A 21,880-nucleotide genomic window follows, 5' to 3' on the forward strand; every position below is an offset into this window, starting at 1 on the left:
CATCATACCTCTCGACCATCCAGATAGTCACAGAATGTTCATATTTTTGCCTCATATTTTGGTCAGTTCTTCATAAATTTTAGCTTTTTTTGAAAATCACTGAGAATCAAAGTCACTAAGTAATGACATATATTTGAGTTTCAGACTTCATATTCTTCAGATAGTGCATTCTAACACAAATTGTGTCCTTCTTGCAACTTTCTGAGTTTGTAAGAGCAATATTTAAAATCTGTCTCTGTGTTTGGGCCTCTGTCCCCTCTCCCATTATTTTAGGCTTTGTCCAGATTTCTTGCTCTAAGACATTGAGAGCTATGCAGCCCACTCATTTCTCATCACCAGGGCCTGGATCAAGAGTGAGGAGTCATCAGAGGGAGGGGTCATCATTCAGATATTTATTTCCAAGCTGGCTGGGCTGGATCAACAGGGGAGTGTCATCTTTCAGATAATTATTTCCCAGCTGGCTCAAAGGCCAGACAAAAGGCTCATTGCTAGCTGTGACGAGAACTGCAGTTCTCGGGTATTTTCTATTTTTATTTTATGTCCTACTCTTTTTTCCATCATTGTTCAGTGACATCATTGTGGATCTATATTGAGTTTTGGCACATTTTCCTTGCTTACTGCTGGGCTAAATCACTTTGCTCAACCATGTGCTACCACTTACCAGAAAATTCCTTTCTCTTCTTCAAACTAGGTGAGCCAGCAAAATGCTGCTTATTTCCGTCCCCCAGGTGAGTAAAGCAGAATGTAAGGTACTTTATTCAAGGATCAATACAATATTATACTACCAACCAGTCTTACAACATTCAGACAGCAGTCACTGAATATGAAGAAATGTTGTGACTGTTCCATGTTCCCAATAAATCATTGCCATCCAAGGGAACATTTATTATTATAAATTAAACATAAAAGAATAACCAGGGAAAGACATATGACAGACTGTACTTATGGTTAAACTTTCCTGAGATGAGATCCAACAATCAAGCACCTATTTGCAGATGTAGAACACTGGCAAACTTGCTATGGATCTGAGAGATTATTTTCTTTGTGGAAACAAGGGAGTTTATAATTGCTTCAGAGAACAAGTGTTAGACAGCCAGTGAACCAGAAAAAAGTTTAAAACAATCCTGGAAGCATGGCTCCATATATTTCATCTGAACTGAATTTCGCATCTACTTCTCTTAGGTCATTATGCAATTGTGTTGTTCTCTGTCTGAATGAAAAAATTCTGTAAAATGCAACCTAGGAGTTGATTTTGTGATGGCTCTGTAAAGATATGTTTCTGTGAACTGAAAAGTGGATTTTGGATTACTGAATTTGTACTATTGCATAATTTGTATTTATTTACATATAAAATGCATCAAAAGAAGTACACCTTCGTATGTAATACCTATTGTGTACACCACAGGCTTTATTTACTGCTTGTATTTGCTAATCGACTATGCTAAACTGAATATGGAATACTGCAGTGATTTGTGCCACCTGTATTCCACAGGCATGGCAGGTGCCTTAGCTAAAAAAAAAAAAACATTATATTGGCTTGAACAACTACACATATTCTGTTCTCTTAAATAATACAGTACAATTTCCCTGTATACCCTATATAGTGGAGGTGTTTCATGTGAATGCATTTCGTATCATTAGATACATGTTCTAAATATGTTGCAGTATAACGGATACTCAAGAAACAATCGCTATCAGTAGTCTTACATAACGACAGATTTCACAACTTTCAATCACATCAACCAATAACATTATATATTGGCTAAATGATATCTCACACATCCTAAAATATGCAATACCTACAACAAGAATGTAATTAATTAATTTTCTCTATAAAAGGATGTAACATTATTAAGGTAGCAGTGACAGTACATGACAGCATGGTATAATGTGACACGCTGCTGTCTGGAATTATGCTTTCAAGTCCTGGACAGCAGGAACAGAAGGGATCTGTTTGGTCCCCTACGGTTAAGCTTTCAAGTCCTGGATAGCAGGAACAGAAGGGATCTGTTTGGTCCCCTACGGTTAAGCTTTCAAGTCCTGGACAGCAGGAACAGAAGGGATCTGTTTGGTCCCCTACGGTTAAGCTTTCAAGTCCTGGATAGCAGGAACAGAAGGGATCGGTGTGGTCCCCTATGGTTAAGCTTTCAAGTCCTGGACAGCAGGAACAGAAGGGATCTGTTTGGTCCCCTATGGTTAAGCTTTCAAGTCCTGGATAGCGGGAACAGAAGGGATCGGTGTGGCCCCCTATGGTTAAGCTTTCAAGTCCTGGATAGCAGGAACAGAAGGGATCTGTTTGGTCCCCTACAGTTAAGCTTTCAAGTCCTGGATAGCAGGAACAGAAGGGATCGGTGTGGCCCCCTATGGTTAAGCTTTCAAGTCCTGGATAGCAGGAACAGAAGGGATCTGTTTGGTCCCCTACGGTTAAGCTTTCAAGTCCTGGATAGCAGGAACAGAAGGGATCGGTGTGGTCCCCTATGGTTAAGCTTTCAAGTCCTGGACAGCAGGAACAGAAGGGATCTGTTTGGTCCCCTACGGTTAAGCTTTCAAGTCCTGGACAGCAGGAACAGAAGGGATCTGTTTGGTCCCCTACGGTTAAGCTTTCAAGTCCTGGATAGCAGGAACAGAAGGGATGGGTGTGGTCCCCTATGGTTAAGCTTTCAAGTCCTGGATAGCAGGAACAGAAGGGATCGGTGTGGTCTCCTACAGGAGAGAAGAAGCACTGAAGACAGCAGTGGGTTCATGGTGTAATATTGGTAAAAGACCATAAGCCACCCTTCTCCATCTAAAAAGGTCATGACGTGAGGATCAACGGGATAGAGGAACGTGTGTTTAGGTTGAAGAAAGAAAGATGTTTGTCAGTAGTGTACCTGATTACTAGCTAATTACATTCTCACCTGCTTTCTTTAATTGGACGGTTTTGATTCATGTATGTCTTGAGAATAGCAGCCAGGTCTTCCTGTACACTGTTAACTGTATCCTTCTGTATCAGCCCTGGTCGATCTGCAAAACAACAACCACAATCGTTTTTACCTTGGCAATGGTAAGCTACAAATGTATTACGCTGCCACTGTCAAGCAAAGGAGGAGGGGTAATGATGTGTAGAACCAGCTCTTCTCAGTCTCTAGTTATAGGATTTTGGATTTTTTATTTTTGCTTTGATACCCAGGCAACTAAATTAGGGCATCTCACATTATCAGCAATCAATGGAATATTTTACTGTTCGATTTTGCACTTGAAAAAAGCAAAGTAAAGGTTATCCACAGCACTACCTGCACTAAGTAATTTATTAAAATTTGTGGCAAAGCAACTTTGTAAGTGTGCTATGAGAAGAAAACCATTCTCCCCTCAGAGTAGCATCACATCTGGGTACAGACCTGACACAGCTTTGTGCGTCTGACAGATGACCTTGCCAACAAAACAGACCTCATCTGCTACCCTACTGTGATCGTAGTAAAATTCAGCAAGACATTTACTGATGGTGGTCCCTATCTTCTGGGGTACATCTCCTTCCCTTTGTCTGACTAAGTCTGATGTATCAAACACATCTGCAAATGTTTCAGCTTGACAAAATGTACAATTTTTTTTTTTTTTTTGGGGAGAGGGCAACAACAGCCACTGCATCATCATAGGGAGAGCTCTTTTCTCTCATGTTCCTTTACAATCCACAGTGCTGGCAACTGTAAATGTAAGGTGCCTCAACTTAAGAACATAAGAGAAATCAGCAATGCTGCCATTGGTTATGACCAATGTCTGCCACAACCAAATACATCTTACAGTACACCACTGGAGAAGAAAGCTATAATCATTGGCTTTTTGTGATTTCCCACACCTCTCTCTAAGCTCAGTGCCTTTCACTTTTGCCTTAATTGTGTCTTGGCTAAAACCACTACACACACACGCACACACGCACACACGCAGACACACACACACATGCAGACACGCGCACACACGCAGACGCGCACACACGCGCACACACACACATGCACAAACACAACCACACACACAAACACACAGTCACATATAGACAAAAATAAGTTGCTATCCAGGAGAGGCTAATAATAACTCTTCTGTGCCCCTGCTACTTGTTGCTTTCATAGTAATCTGGGTCCCAATTACAGTTCACTCTTTAAATTAGCTTCTGCTCTATTACCTTTTAGTAGCTAAGGATACGAAGTCTCTCTCTTTAAAGATTCCAACAGTTGCAGTTTATAAGTTGTGTGTAATTACCCTTGTATACATTAATAAAAAAGTAGACACACTATTTTGAAAATAAATAATGAAACCGTTTACTTGAACTTAGGCAATACATTTTGAAAATTAAACACATAAATGCATTCCTACATAGGGAAATATAAAATAGAAGATTAAATGGGATTAGACAAACATATCATAACCAAATATAACTGTTGTATGGTAGTTAGCACAGAAGATTAAGGCTTTGAACTGTTAACAAGTGACTTCCCGCAGTCCAAGGTTTGATTCTTCTCAGCCTCATGAGCAAATCACTTAACCAAATTGTGATCCTGGGTTGACTCTGAAAAAGGTTCATGCGGCTCAGTGCTGTACCCTGTAAACAAATATAAAATATCTACCGCTGACTTTAAACAGTTTAGTGATTGCAAAAGACTTCCAGGCGAAATTTATAAACATGAGGTCACTGACTCTGGGCAGCATGTTGTCTTTCTATTTATTTTGGACCATTAAAAGGCTTTTTCACTGCTGCAGCCATAATGTTCACTGAGAACTCAAAGCAAAATGTCAAGATTGACTTAATTGTACTGTTGCATAGAACTTTTAGGAAAAAAATCCCATCACTTGAAGACATTCAAGGGGTATCCAGGAATATGGCAATACTAGGAAAAATAATTTAGCACCGCACTTTTGAATGATTTCCCCCTTTTTTTCTTTTATAAATGGGTTCTGGCTCTTCACTTTCTGCTAGGACAAAATTTTGTATCCAAAGAACATCCTTCAAAGCAAAGTTGCTTGGATAACCAGAAAGTTCCAGCATGAGTAAGGTGAAATAGCTCCTCCATTTTCTACACTACTGTTGATGTCCTGAATTATTTATTTGCCTTTCCTTTCTATACTGCTGTTGATATCCTGAATTATTTATTTGCCTTTCCTTGTGTTTATATTTAAAAAGTGCATTTTGCCTCCCATTGTCTATTCTACTCGATCTGACTTCATTCTCTAGCCAGCTATTGGATAAAAGAGGAAAATCCCAGGATGCAAAAAACTCCCTCTCCAGCCTCAGTAAGAAGCTGAGATCCCTCATAAAATCCTCAAAAGCTAGTTACGGAAATAAAATTGCCAATGATTCCAAAGACAACCACAAGGCATTCTATAGTTATGTCAAGAATCTAAATGGCAATGTGCAGATCTGTTCTGAGCTACAACAGAATGGCATTAAATATACTGATCCCAAGGATAGTGCCAATATCCTGGCAGACTGATTTAGTGCCAACTTCACCCCCCTCTCACACCCTTAAAAGGCCCATCTCAATATCAAAAGATTGCCAAATTCTGATAATCATGGCCACACAGGTAGAAACCGCACTCTCCAAAGCTAAGAATACAGCATCCATGGGACCAGATAACATCCCAGGCTGTGTACTACATGAACTACAAAATGAACTGGCACCTCACCTAAGTGTCATGTTTAATCATAGCCTCACCTCAGGCTTAGTGCCCACTGAGTGGTGCACAGCTACAGTTATCCCGCTCCACAAGGGAGGATCCGCCTTGGATCCTGCGAACTACCGTCCCATCAGTCTGACAAGCCTGATCTGCAAGGGCATGGAAAGCATTATCATGAAACTTATAAACAAAGACATTGGCAACCTTCAAACACTGGACCCCACCCAGTTTGGATTTGTGAAGGGCCGATCTTGTCTCCTGAACCTGATTGACTTCTTCGAATCAGTCTCCAGAGCCGTGGACGAGAGTAAGGCGGTCCACACAGCCTATCTGGACCTCGACAAGGCCTTCGACATCATCTCCCACTCTGGAATCATAGATAAACTTACTAAGCTGGGCATTGATCCCTATGTCACTCGATGGGTTGCCAACTGGCTTACTGACAGAACCCAGACTGTAAAAGTAGCCAACTCCAAATCCAGCTCCAGACAAGTGACAAGTGGAGTACCTCAGGGTCCAGTCCTGGGACCACTGTTATTTGGCATCTACTTCTCTGAAGTACAGGCCAACACTAAGGGACTCTGGCTAACAAAGTTTGCAGATGACTGCAAACTGGGAGCCATTATTGAATTCCCAAATGATGCGGATATTCTACAAAAGGGCCTTACAGAAACAGGTGCCTGGTGCCAGAGCCATGATCTCAAGCTTAATGCCAAGAAATGTATAGTTATCACATTTGGAAAAAAACATGTACCCATGAATTACCACATAGGTGGCAGGACACTAAACATCGAAAGTGTGATAAGAGACTTAGGGACACAGGTGGACAGTGGTCTCACTTTCGATAACCACATCGCCACAACAGTCAGGAAATCCTTCTATGTGGCACACCTCATCACTAAGGGCTTTTCATCCAGAAAAAAGGAGGTCATTGTCCCACTGTACTCATCCCTCATTAGACCCATTATAGAGTATAATGCCCTGTTTGGTATGTACCTCACAAGACATCTGCAACAGCTGGAAAGACCACAGAAATACCTCACTAAAAGAATCACAGGCCTAAAGCAGATGCCATATGCTGACCATCTAAAAAAACTCCAGCTATACTCTTTGGCATATCGTCTACTCAGAGGCGATCTCTGCTTAACATACAAGGCCATGTCAAACCCTGAGCTGTTGGAAATGCTCCACTTAAAGAAATCCCAATCCCTCAAAGCCACATGCTCCAGGGATCTAAACCTTGTCATCACAATGAACAAAACATGCTGGAGGGATAGGTTCCTGACCCAGAGACTCCCCAAACACTGGAATAGACTGCCCATACATGTCAAGCAGAGCGCCTCATTGGCCCTCTTCAAAAGGAACCTTGATGATTGGATGGGAGATAGGAAATTCACCCCGGGGATCATGTCAGTCGCCCTGCTAGACAGGGGCCCAGAGAAGTAAATATTGTGGGAAGAAATATCCAGGGAATTGTTATGGCTAGGCTTGCATAGGCCCTAGGGCCGATAGCCTACTACCAACCTATGAACCTATGAACCTATAAGTAGTGTATTTTTACAATCTAGCAAGCAATTGTTTTTACACAAAAGAGGTCAGTGGATTTTCCATCTAGTGCACAGGGTAATAGCCTGGTCTGTTGAGGTTGGAGAAACACTTGCGCTGTCTGAATGTAGTTTTATTGGCTGGAGGGCTTATTAATCAGCTTATCTTGTTTTTTAGTGCTTTATAAATTCTGTACAATTGAGTGGCTCTTTACTCATTTGTTCAAAGCAAAGTACTTTTATTGAATAATCAGGCATTTATAAGCTGTTTAAAGTACACTGCTGTATCTATATCTTTAGGTTTGTTTGTGGTAGCATCTCATACCATTTAAGTTTGTTTGTGGTAACATTTCACTCTGGACACTCCTTTACTGTGCTTTTTCACTGGGATGACTGGGATTGTTCATCTGATGGCAGTAGGTGTTTACCTGGTCTATCTGAGCTGTTAAACACACAAAAGGGCCCTTAGTATTGTTTTGCACTTCTCTGTACCTGATTTACACTGTTCTAATACCTAGATAGCATGAACTAGATTCAGACCTGCTGAATCTAGCCTGTTATTGATACACTTGAGCACTAAACCAGCTATCTAACATTAAGAAGGCTCCCTGCATCCTTGTGGCAGAGGAGTGTGGATCCAGCCTTGTCTGAGCTGGGGATTGATGGAAGAGGGGTCATTGTGTGCTTTCCTATTGGTAGTTTAGCTTTAAAGTGTTTTAATTTCACCTCTATTTAAGCCTTCTGTTTTCAAGTTGCAATGCACCATACAACAAGAGTTAAGGGTGCCCTATATAGCTGCAGATATCTTGAAACTCAAATTTTCCCTGGGCATCTGTCAGTGGAACCCTACCAAGCTTCCCTACTGAGCAGTGTTGCCACATTTATCATCCAAAGCCTTCAATAGAACATGACCCTTTGTTAGTCCTAGCATAAACACTGGTCAAACTAGCCCAGTCCCTTCTCTAATAGTCTTCTTCTTCTTTCGGCTGCTCCCGTTAGGGGTCGCAACAGCAGATCAACTGTTTCCATTTCTTCCTGTCCTCTGCATCTTGCTCTGTCACACCAACCGCCTGCATGTCCTCTCTAACCACATCCATAAACCTTATCTTAGGCCTTCCCCTTTTCCTGTTACCTGGCAGCTTCATCCTTAGCATCTTTTTCCCAATATACTCTGCATCCCTCCTCAGCACATGTACAAACCAACATAATCTTGCCTCTCTGGCTTTGTCTCCAAACCTTCCAACCTGGGCTGACCCTCTAATATACTTATTCCTAATCCTGTCCATTCTTGTCACACCCAGTGCAAATCTTAACATCTTCAACTCTGCCACGTCAAGCTCTTGACTCCTGCCTTTTTGTCAATGCCACTGTCTCCAACCCGTATAACATAGCCGGTCTCACTACCCTCTTGTAGACCTTCCCTTTCACTCTTACTGGTACTCATCTGTCACAAATCACTCCTGACACTCTTCTCCACCCACTCCATCCTGCCTGTACTCTCTTCTTCACCTCTCTTCCACACTCACCATTACTTTGAATTGTTGATCCCATGTACTTAAACTCATTCACCTTCACCACCTCTACTCCCTGCATCCTCACCATTCCTCTGTCCTCCCTCTCATTCATACACATATATTCTGTCTTAGTCCTGCTGACCTTCATTCCTCTTCTCTCTAGAGCATATCTCCATCTCTCCAGGGTCTCCTTCACCTGTTCCCTACTCTCACTACATACGGTAAAAACCTGCTATAATGGCAGTTTCCCATCATTTCACCAGCCAGCCTGATTGACATGGGCATCCTGAGGCAATGCAGTAATTGCCTTATGTATATTGATAACCACTTACTGCTATAACAAATACAATATATGAAAGATGATATCAAACAGGTTGTCAGCACACACATCACCTCTCACACAAAACAAGGTCACAACACATAAACCCACATGCTCAGAGATACTCACTAGAAGTCTACCAAAAGATTAGAGACCTCTCAAACATAAACCACTTGCACACACTGCTATGCAAATAGAAACCACTACACATAATAGCACATATACCAGTGTCTCAGCAAATAAGCCCCAAAGTGAAACATCTCAAAATCTAATGTCTTGGTCTTAGGCGACTACATAGTGAGACACAAAGATGCCCCCTCACTAGGCTGGACAAGGAGAAAGTCACAGTCAGCTACCTGTCAGGTCCGAGGATCTGTCAAATCACACATGCACTCAAGTCACTTAACAACAAGCACCACTATCACTCTGCCATAGTCCATGCTGGGGTGAATGATTTGAGACATACCTCTCTGGACTATATGAAAAGAGACATGACTGAACTCTTAGATTACGTGTCCCAGGCAGGTATGATTCTAGCCCCAAGCAGCATTCTACCTTCACCCAGGATGATGCCACAATATAAAGAAAAAATTATTGACTTCAACAATTGGCTTAGTTTGTGGTGTCAGTCCAGGGGGATCCAGTATCTGTCAGTCTGGGAAGATATGGTTAACAGGCTATTCTGCTTTGCCATAGATGATCTGTACCTGTCTCCTCTAGGCTTTCATATACTGGCAAAGGTGCTTGCTTCCCACATAGTGCCTTTTTAGGTAATGTCAAAACAACAACATTTCTGACTTAACAAAATCAACTTGAGACAAACTTAAGGCTCTGCTGCTTAATGCTAGTAGTCTAAACATGAAACTGCACTTCCTGGAAGCACTCATCACCTTGGAAGATGCTGACATTTGTGCAGTCACTGAGACATGGTTCAAGGCCATGGAGAGCATCCCAGCCATGCAAGGCAACAATGCATTCCACACATTCAGACCTCAAAATGAGCATGAAAGAACCAAAGGTGGGGGTGTATCCAGCTTCATTAAAGCCAAGTACAACCCGAGACTGGTCAAACAGTATGACTCTCAAACTACTCCATGTCAAATTAACTATAGGCAAAATACCCTGCCACATCAGTGCTAGCTATAGGTTCACCACCATGAACCAAGAAAAGCACACCACCTACCTGGACTTACTGAAGTCACTCACCATGCAGCCCAGCACCTTAGTCATGGGAGATTTCAACTATCCTTCCATCGACTGGGTGACATACATGAGCACAAACATGCATGCCCAGAGGTTCCTGAACTTTGTCAATACAAATGCTGTGGAACAGATAGTCTGCACCTCCACAAGGAGCTCAAATGTCCTAGACATAGTACTCACCAACATGAGGGGGATCACTGCACTCCCCCCGTGAGATGCCCTCTCCGGTAAGGTCGGACCATAAATTAGTCTTGCTCTAAGTAACTATTGAACCTGTCACCACCACAGGAGAAAAAAAATAAAATAAACTTTTCCAAAGCAAACTACAGCCTACTAAGTGATGGTATAAAATGTTTTACAACCCCCCACAATCACAGACAGCAATGACTTCTATCCAGAGGTGTACACAAATGCCCTGTATAAACACTTAAAGAATTGTATAGATTTGGCTGTGCCTGACCATATTAAAATCAGTTCCTCCTGAAAAAGCAAGCCACCCTGGTGGACCTCAAGTATAAACAGATTATATAACAGAAGGAAGAAACTGATGTCTAAGAACAAGAGGGAACTGACTCAGCAGAGGAAGAATTCCCCCCACAGCTTGAACAAGCAAATCAGAAATCTTGTAAAGTCCTCTAAAGCTAATTACAAAGCATCCCTAGTATCCCTAGCTAAGGATAATCATAAGACATTTTTAACTACATCCAAAATCTAAAAGGGAATGCCCAGCTATGTGCCCAACTGGTAATAGATGATATAATTCTTACTTTACCAGAGGAAATTCCCAACCTGCTAGCTGGAAGATTTGACACAAACTTCACCCCCTGTCCCACCAGGCATACCTCAAAGCATACCTGACACCAGTCCTCTGCCTGGTATCTCTAGAAATCAGGTCATATCTGCACTCTCCAAGGCCAAAATCAAGGCCTCAATGGGACCACATAACATCCCAGGTTGCTTATTAAGCAATCTAAAACAGGATCTAGCAGACCCACTTGGTGTTTTCTTTGTCCTCAGCCTGAGAACTGGCTTTGTTCCAGCAGAGTGGAGAACAGCAACAGTAATCCCCTTGCACAAAGGGGGGGGGGGGCATCAACTGACCCCAGGTAGTATAGACCCATAAGTATAACCAGACTCATCTGCAAGGCCATGGAAAGAATCATCATGTACTTTATCAATAAGGACTTAGGTGACCTTCAAACTCTAGACCCAACCCAGTTTGGCTTTGTTAAGGGTAGATCATGCTTATTAAACCTGGTAGACTTCTTTGAGAAAGTCACCAAAGCCCTGGATGAAGGTAAGACCATGCATATTGCCTATCGTGACCTATCCAAGGCTTTTGACACAATCCCTCACTCAGGTATCATTGGAAAACTTTCCAAACTGGGGATTAACCCTTACATCACTAGATGGCTAGCCAATTTGCTCGCAGACAGAACACGTACTGTCAGAGTAGACTAGTCACCAGTGGCATACCATAAGGATCTGTGCTGGGCCCTCTACTGTTTGGAAGTCCAAGCTAAAGTAGATGGCCTTTGACTTACCAAGTTCACTGATGAATGCAAATTGGGTGCAATTGTTGAATCCCCCAACATTGTTAACATATTACAGGAGGGGCTAACACAGACAAATGATTGGTGCCAAAGCCACAGTCTAAAACTAAATGCAAAAAAGTGCATTATTATCCCTTTTGGCAAAGCAGAATTCCCTGCAAATTACAATATTGACAGCACCCCACTAAGTTCAAACCCAGTGGTGTGAGATATGGGAACACAGGTAGACAGCAATCTGAACTTCAATCACCAAGTTTCCATAGTGGTAAGGAAAGCCTTCTACATTGTGCATCTCATAAGTAAGGGCATCCCACCTAAGTCTAAGGATGTTATAAATCCACTGTACTCAACTCTCATCAGACCATTAATTAATAGAGTACAATGCTCCCTTCTGCATGTACCTCTCCAGACACCTGTGGCAGCTGGAGAGACCACAGAGGTTTCTCACCAAGAAAATACAGGGCCTCCAAACCATGACTTATATGGCTAGACTGAAAGCCCTGTCACTGTAATCTGTATCATATAGGCTGCTGAGAGATGACTTGTGCCTAGCCTACAGGGCAGTCAGTGACCCTGCCTTCATTGATATGCTGCACAGCCGCAAGTCAAATGGCACAAGAGTCACTCGCTCTAGGGATCTTAACCTAGCCTGTGACATTAACAAAACATTGCTGGGGAGACAGATATGTCTCCCTGAGATTGCCGCTACTCTGGAATAAGCTTCCAAGTCACATGAAGCAGAGCTCCTCACTGACCCTATTCGAGCGCAATCTGGACAAATGGATGGGAGACCGCAAGTTCACCATGGGGGGGGTGGGGCACCTTTGGCCCTTGTGAACAGGGATAGTCAGTGTTTATTATAGACTAGTTCTGCAAATTTCTAACCAAGGACAATTGAGGCAACTCAGAATTAACATGGCTAGGCTTGTAGGGGCTCTAGGGCCACTCGACTAGTAAACTCTTATGAACCTATGAACCTATGTCCCTATCAGAAGCAAGTAATATCACTGAAATATTTTGATGTATAAATAAGTTGGAGACCTAAAACTGAATCTTTATAGGTTCATAAAATATTCATATCACCATGAAATATACACAGAATGTTTAAAAAATGCCATTCTCTGGACATCTGAAAAGTTTTTTTTTTTTTTTTGTAATTTAAACCAGATAACACTGTTATCACCTGCACAGATTTCTCTGCCCCAGAATGACGCATAGGTCATCCACTTGTTTCCACCATGGTGACTAAACCCAGTATAAAGTCTTAGGATGTCACATTTTGGCCCTTTTCTTATGCAAAAGTTACATCACTACTCTGCAGTAGCTACTTATAGGGCTGGGCAGTTATTCTAAGTAATGGCCAGATATTCATAACTAAATGCCTCCTAGTTTTGCCACAAGTCTTAAGCTAATCTCCTGTCGCTCTTGACACCCGAGATGGGAACAGGCCTAACGAGATCCTGAAAACAAACCTAGTATAAGACAGGGTACCTTGAAATTGTTTAACATCTCTTGAATGGGGACGTTTCCGAGGCTGTGGAAAGCCCACTGTATTTCTGATTACCTTTTCTGTTTTGCAGTCATCTGTTCTCAGTCTCTTACTTGTCTAGCCACAGTCACAACATTGTGAGCCCTGATTTGTTTCTATCCAGACGACGTGTTTGCCACTTGAATCTGTCTCTATCTCTACCTGTTTTACTGTTTCTCCCTGATTTATTCTTCTTCTCTTGCTTGTTCGGCTCCTTTCTGCCAAAACACACTGCACATCTTCCATCGTATATTATTTCTGTGTCAGTTGCTATTTACTGTTGAACTGTACTGTCATAATTTGTCAGAAAGAATATTCAGCATTAGCTGACTTAACTGAATTCTCCTCTGCCATCACAGATCTTCAAAACTGCTTTATATATTATAAAATCTCTTCACATATAGTGTGTTAAATACTCTTAACAATATAATACTTGCATGAGCTGATATTGATAACTCCTGGAGTTACGCCTGTGCTCTAATATATAGCCAGTTTACACTAAAAGTATGTTCTAAGCTCATACCACAAATTAGTCTTACTTTGGCCACTGTACAGGATACCTGCATATCACTGAGACCCCCCCCATACTCACTAGTTTAGCAACCTTGCCTCTGTCTCTGCCATTTATAAGTTAGTCACTACCCTAGTGACAACTCTCTCTTAGTTAGCTATACTCTTTTGTTTTTCTGTTTGTGATTTCCTTTTAACTTTTATCTTACTGCGAATACCTGTGTATACCTCGCTATAACATCTCTTCCTTCTCTGTCTGCACCTCCCCACCACTTCTACTTACCTGCTGGCTCTCACTGTGTGCTCCTTAATATTTCCCTCTGGGCCTGCTGATTGTTTCTTGTGCTGACTGTCGTTTACTGGCCCAGGATACCCCTTTACTCTCCTGTCTATCTCACTCTGCATATACTACATTTCCCTGCATCCTCCTCTCCCTCACCTCTCTACCTTCCTGTCTATCACTCTCTGCATATACTACATTTCTCTGCATCCCGGTCTTTCTCTCTCACCCTTAATCCTCTGGGGCATTTTAAACTGTTAGTGTTTCTGCGCCATCTTTTCATCTTCCTACTAGTCTGTAGCTTCATCTCAGTGGTGTGCAGGTCCTTAATATTACTGATGTAAACAGCTTTTCACTTGTACTCAGCATTTATACTGCATTTACCTCACTTTGAAGGGCTTTGTATGCTGCTGCAACTTATTTGTGGGATTTTGGTAAACAACTTTTCAAATATTTGCAAAGTCATGGCTTGGCTGAGTTATTGTCTCATGCCACCAGGGTTGCCAGACGTCCCTATCTGGGCGGGACTGTCCCGAGATCAGCAGCCTGATCCCAAGTCCCGCACTGCCAGTTTAAATCCCGGGCAGCCTCCGCTTTGTTTTTTTTTTTTTTTTATTGGCCCGTATACCGGCATATGGGCCAATCAGAAATCGCTAAACATAGAGCATCTTGTGTTTAATGCGGAACATCACAGTTCCGCATTAAACAGAAGTAGCTCCGTGTTTAGCGATTTTTGATTGGCCCGTATACTGGTATACGGGCCAATCAAAAAATCGCAAAACAGAGCTACTTCTGTTTAATGCGGAACTGCGATGTTCCGCATTAAACAGAAGCAGCTCTGTGTTTATTTATTTTTGATTGGCCCGGGCCAATCAAATAAAAAATAAACACAGAGCTAGTTTTGTTTAATGCGGAACTCTGATGTTCCGCATTAAAGACCCTAGTGTGGAAGACCTTTTTTTTTTTTAGTCTTCACTTGCAGTGAAAGACCTTCCTTGTTTTTTTTTTGTTCCTACCTGGCCAGTCGGAAATCTGGCAACCCTGCATGCCACACAAGTGAAAGGGTGCATATAAATTGATATCGGTTATTTTTTATCTGCTTTTGGATATATTTCTACTTAAGTAGCAATTGCTCCATTGTAAACTTTTACCATATATCTGTAGATTGCAGTTTGAATTTCTTTAGCAGTGTTAACTGGTGACAATTGGTTTGTAGAATCTAGGTATTGCCTTATTGGGTATTTAACTTGTACAGTGACTGCTTTATGGCATGACCTCTATGTCAAATACTTTTAGTAGCAGTCTTATGGATCTGAAGTATAGCTCACTTTGTTTAGCTCTAAGTTCTGTTGCTGTGAGACTGCCAAATGTTTTAACTCTTTAACCTGGCTTGCAGAATTTAAGAGTTAAAGTATAGAACTTCTGTTTAGCTATATTCTCATATCTCAGTTAGTCTGATTATTTCAACTACAAAATGGCACATTTACTACATGAACTACAGACATTTTTATTGTCAGTTGTTTTACACTTCGACATCATGGTTAATAGTTTTACCATTGTTATGTGAAAGTGTTATAGCAGAAGTAAGTTACTGAACTTTTGTCTCACATTGTTACTGCTCTAATGTGTAAAGTTAATATCATAAGTACCTCTGTTATTTCTGTTTTTTTTCCCCTAGCTTTTATATTCAACACACTCTGTCCCCTCCTGTTTTCCCTCGGTTTTAAAGCAAAGTGTATTCCCTCAAGACTGCGTCTACCTTTACTGATACTGCTCCAACTCCTGAAATTACGCCTGTGCTCTATTGTATAGCCAATTTACACTAAAAGTATGTTCTATGCTCATACCACAAGTTAGTCTGTCTTTGTCCACTGTACAGGATACCTGCATATCACTGATACCCCACCCATACTCACCAGTTTAGCAACCTTGCCTCTGTCTCTGCCACTTATAAGTTAGTCACTTCCCTAGTGTCAACTCTCTCTTAGTTAGCTATACTCTTTTGTTTTTCTGTTTGTGGTTTTCTTTTAACTGTTTTTATCTTACTATGAATACCTGTGTATAGCTCGCTATAACATCTCTTCCTTCTCTGTCTACACCTCCCCACCTCTTCTACTTACCTGCTGACTCTCACTGTGTGCTCCTTACTGTTTCCCTCCTGGCCTGCTGATTGTTTCTTGTGGTGACTGCCATTTCCTGGCTCATCCCGCTCCATTTCGCCCTCACTATGCTCAGGCTCACTCCACTCCCCTCCCACCCTCATATCATTTCCTTTGTAGCTAACCACCTAATCCCTTCCACCCCAAACTCAACCCCTTCCTATACACCTTACCCGTCCCCTACATATCACTTCATAGTTTGGCCTTCTGCAAATCCTCCTTCCTACATATCTCCTACTCCCCCTACAGTTTGTTTCACCTAAATTTTACTTCAACTCACTAACAGTTCCAACAACTTACTTTTCCTAGTCCCTTACCCAGTTCTCACTCCATCCTAATCCGACTTCCCCACCTTAGGCCATGGCTATTGCAACCTCCTCTAGTCTCCTTTCACCTCCATTACTTCTCATTCTTACATCTTGTACTACTCCATTACCACCTGTCCCTGCAGTACTCTATTACAATCTCCTCCTCTGTCTTACATCTTGTACTACTCCATTGCCACCTGTCCCTGCAGTACTCTATTACAATCTCCTCCTCTGTCTTACATCTTGTACTACTCCATTACCACCTGTCCATAGAGCTCCCACTAATCCCCGTACTAACTGCTTCTCATCTCTGCAGTACTCTATTACAATCTCCTCCTCTGTCTTACATCTTGTACTACTCCATTACCACCTGTCCCTGCAGTACTCTATTACAATCTCCTCCTCTGTCTTACATCTTGTACTACTCCATTACCACCTGTCCCTGCAGTACTCTATTACAATCTCCTCCTCTGTCTTACATCTTGTACTACTCCATTACCACCTGTCCCTGCAGTACTCTATTACAATCTCCTCCTCTGTCTTACATCTTGTACTACTCCATTACCACCTGTCCACAGAGCTCCCACTAATCCCCGTACTAACTGCTTCTCATCTCTGCAGTACTCTATTACAATCTCCTCCTCTATCTTACATCATGTACTACTCCATTACCACCTGTCCATAGAGATCCCACTAATCCCCATACTAACTGCTTCTCATCTCTGCAGTACTCTATTACAATCTCCTCCTCTATCTTACATCTTGTACTACTCCATTACCACCTGTCCACAGAGCTCCCACTAATCCCCGTACTAACTGCTTCTCATCTCTGCAGTACTCTATTACAATCTCCTCCTCTGTCTTACATCTTGTACTACTCCATTACCACCTGTCCATAGAGCTCCCACTAATCCCCGTACTAACTGTTTCTCATCTCTGCAGTACTCAATTTCCTCCTCTATCTTATATCTTGTACTACTCCATTACCACCTGTCCACAGAGCTCCCACTAATCCCCGTACTAACTGCTTCTCATCTCTGCAGTACTCTATTACAATCTCCTCCTCTATCTTATATCCTGTACTACTCCATTACCACCTGGCCACAGAGATCCCACTAATCCCCATACTAACTGCTTCTCATCTCTGCAGTACTCTGTTACAATCTCCTCATCTATCTTTTCCATGAACATCCCTCTGCCTAAAATCAAACTTCCTCCCCCTCACTCTCTAGCATCTAAAACCAAGATTAAGTATTTGACCTGCAACCCACATAAATTCAACCTTTACCACCTTCATGTAGACCTGCTTCTATCAGAAGACATACATCCAAATCCTGGGCCCATCCAGCACCCCACTATACATAACTCTACCTCTCCCTACTTAATAAACTCATCCTCTCCAGACAAACATATTTCCTTTCACTCTATGAATGGTTGTAGTATTCTAAACAAAGTTAGTGAAATCCATGCCTGGATAGCCATCCACACCCCTGATGTCATCAACCTAACAGGGACTTGGCTAAAACCCCAAACCTCTGATAAAGACATTCTCCCCCTGGTTATAATATACTCTGCATAGATTGCCAAAACAAAAAAGAGGGTGGCGTAGCCATCCTCTACTCCAACCACCTCATTCTTACAAGTATTATGAATCCAAATCCCATCCTTTTCTCCTGCTAAACTACTGACAGCTCACCTTAAAATCAATGACCACAACACTATCACAGTAGCAGCTATCTATAGTCCTCCAGGAGGCAACAGCCCTCTGCTTGAAAATATTCTTTCATACTTTTCTCAACACATCCCCAATGAAACAATCCTCCTTGGGGATGTCAACATTAACTGGCTAACTCTCAGTAATCCATACTCTAATAGTAATGTCTTTCGGCTTTTCCCGGTTAGGGGTTGCCACAGCGGAACTCCGGTCTGCTAATGATTGGCAGTGTATTTTTACGGTGCCGAGTTGCCAGCCTGACCACCAACCTTCAAAGAAGGCACACCCATTCATGCACACATGCACCTACCTGCATGTCTTTATACATCACTTGACCACAGGGAGGACATGCAGACTCCACACAGAAGGCGCTCCAGCCGAGAATCGAATGGGAGAACATCTTGCTGTGAGGTGACAACACTAACCGCTGCACTAATCCATACTCTAATACTCATATTTATTTATATGGCTTTACACAGCTAATCTCCCAACCTACTCATACAAACAACTCTCACACATCTAGTACTCTTATTGACTGGGTACTTGTATCTAATCCTTCCAAATATAACCCTGAAACCCTATCAAACACCCTGAGTGATCACTCCCATATAAAAGTGCTTAGGTTCATTCCCCACTTCTCAAAACCTCCTAGATTTATTACTTGTCACAAACTCTCTAACTTCCATCTAGAAACCTTTAATACTCTCCTCTCTAAAGTAAACTGGAAATTCCTTACCCAACTCCCACTAGAAGAAGCAGTCCTTGCTTTCAACTCCACCTTCCTTAGCATCATAGACTCACTTGCTCCCCCTCGCAAAGTCTGAATTAAGTCCAACATATCTCTGTGACTTTAAAAAGCCACTCATACCCTTATGATAACCAGAGACAAATTATGGAAAAAATGGTCACAAACTAAGCTCCCTCCAGACTTGGAAAAATATAAAGAACTCCGAAATCTGACAAAAAAACACATAAACAAAGATAAAAAGGACTTCTATAACAAACCTCCCACAGCCCTAAGATCTAATCCTAAAAAATTCTGGAACTCTATTAACCAAATATTACATCCCGGTAATCTTAGCTCCCCCAATCCATGTCCAGACAAGGCATCTGAAGAAAGTGTCACTATCTTCAATACCTATTTTATTAATTCAATATCTAAGCTACTCAACCCAAACCCAAACTCTTCTACTACTAGCATCTCCAACTTTTCTGAACCTATTCCTAATACTATCTCCTCAAATACCTTCTCCCTCAAACTGACTAGCTACATCAAAACTCTTTTATCTAAATTGAAACCATACTCAGCATCAGCTGACAATATTCCTTCTACTTTTCTTCTACTAGCAGCAGACTCTTTTGCTCTCCCTGTATCTATCCTAATTAATTGCTCTGTCTCTGAATCTAAAGTCCCTTCCATCTGGCAACAATGCTACACTCTACCTATACACAAAGGAGGTAACTCCTCTGATATCTCCAACTTTAGACCTATCACTATCCTCTCCCCTCTCTCTAAAGTGCTAGAAAAATGTATTCATAAACAAGTTATGCAGTATCTAACACAGGAAAATCTGCTTGCACCCACTCAACATGGCTTCAGACCCAAACATAGCACCACTACAGCTATATTATCCTTCCTCAACACTGTCTGTATAGCCATGGACGACCATAAACTTATTTCTTGCCTATTCCTGGACCTCTCAAAAGCTTTCAACACTGTCTCACACTCTCTTTTGCTGCACAAACTGCATAACCTCAACTTCTCCTCTGATACTGTTGCATGGTTCTCCAGCTACCTCATTGATAGATCTCAATCAATGAGATGGCAATCTGCAGTCTCCCCTCCTCTCTCTGTAAAAATGGGTGTACCTCAAGGGTCTATCCTAGGGCCTTTACTTTTTAATATCTTTACTAATCAGCTCTATGCCTCCTGTCCTCAGTCATCTTTAGTGCAATACGCAGATGACTCTACAGTCATCACCATAGCCAACTCTCCCTCTAAGCTCTTCTCAGCTACTCAGGCATCTTTTAACTTAGTCGAAACATGGCTCTCCAGCAACCAGCTCATCCTTAACCCTAAAAAACAAAGCAGTTACTCTTCCTACCTACAAAATTCAACAATATTAAACCCTCCTTCTCCATACAGTCCCTTAATAACACTCCCTTTCAGGTAGAATCCAGCACTAAGGTCTTAGGCATAATCACTGATGATCAGCTTAAATTTGACTTGCATGTTAATAACTGTATCAAAAAGACTCATTCAGAACTAGGGCTCCTTTACCGTAACAAGAAATTCCTTACCTCTGAAGCCAAGACTACTCTCTCTCTTATCTACCTTCTACCCAGTCTAATGTACAATTCTCAAATTCTCACACATCTTAACTCAACACTCCTGACCAAACTCAAATCTACCTACAACAAGGTAGCTAGATTTGCTGCCCAACAAACCTACACATCCCATCACTGTCTCTCTCTAAAACACCTAAACTGGCTTGAATTACCCCACCAGCTTCTTCTCTCTCTCTCTCAACTCCAGATCAGAATGGATATTCTACCCTATACCAGCCTTCCTACTGCCCAACACTATCCCCTCTCATCTCCCATTATTCTCTCTCCAGACCTCTCTGAAGCTCTAACCAAGACTTACTACAAATCTACAAACTCAAGTCTAAAGTTGGACACAACACGTACAGCTATCACCCCACTATTGCCTGGAATAGGCTCCCACTAGAAATCAGGACCCTAGCACATGATAAACAATTTAAGACAGCCACCAACGAGCACTTTAAAAGTCACTGGTCCTACCACTGCACTCTCCCTCATTAAACATCCCCTACTTCTCATACCTTAATCTACTTTCTGCCCTTAACTCACTCTTCTCACTAGCTCTCTCTAATCTTCCTTGACTACTCTTTCTACTGTCTTCTAAAACCTATTAAGCAAATCACCTCAGAGAAACATTCTATTGTAATTGTCTTGCCTTCATGCAACTACATTATGATAAAACTGGGTTTGTGTAACCACTTACCCCAAAAACTATACTCATCTTAATGACATATTTTGTTTTATACATATTGAAATAGTTTTGCTGTACTCCTGATTACTGACACTGTATAACATTGTATTGCTACTTAATGCCTTGTAATAATCCTGTAACATTGCTGTTTAATGCTAATTTATAATGAAAATTGTAAAATATGTTGGAGCTTTTCTCCCTGGGTCACCACTGAAAAAGGGCTCTTCAGCTCAGTCGGACAAACCCAGTCAACAAATGTAAAATAAATAAAAAAATAAAATAAATAAATATTATTCCAGCATACCTGCCATGAGGTGTCATGTTTTATTATAACCTCCCATAGAAAGCCACTTTTTCAACTAAAATACCATTTTGGGAAAGACTCGCATAGTATGGTGTTTGCTGCATTTTACTCTCAGCACGGCCAACCATGGTAAACAAGCCTGATGTAACATGTGAGACAGTGAAAGCAATAATCATAAAAGCTGCATAAGATGAAAGAAAGATGCTTCAGTCTCATTAACTATAAAAGATAGATGAAAGCTTTCAATAGCTATAAATTAGCAGTGGTCTTGCAATCCCTTTCCAT

General features: G+C 41.6%; 1 protein-coding gene across 3 annotated transcripts in view; it reads right to left on the reverse strand.

Moving 5' to 3' along the window:
- Positions 1–21,880, reverse strand: part of LOC122791788 (nuclear receptor subfamily 1 group I member 3-like) — a 406,293-nt gene that overhangs the window by 9,138 nt on the left and 375,275 nt on the right. For all 3 annotated transcript variants that reach the window (XM_044059723.1, XM_044059724.1, XM_044059722.1), the window contains one exon: positions 2,898–3,003. In XM_044059723.1, the coding sequence (XP_043915658.1) occupies positions 2,898–3,003 (106 nt within the window). The remainder of the gene's footprint in view (positions 1–2,897; positions 3,004–21,880) is intronic.

The sequence above is a fragment of the Protopterus annectens genome, chromosome 17.part0, assembly GCF_019279795.1.
Source record: "Protopterus annectens isolate FY-2018-M chromosome 17.part0, PAN1.0, whole genome shotgun sequence".
NCBI lineage: Eukaryota > Metazoa > Chordata > Ceratodontiformes > Protopteridae > Protopterus > Protopterus annectens.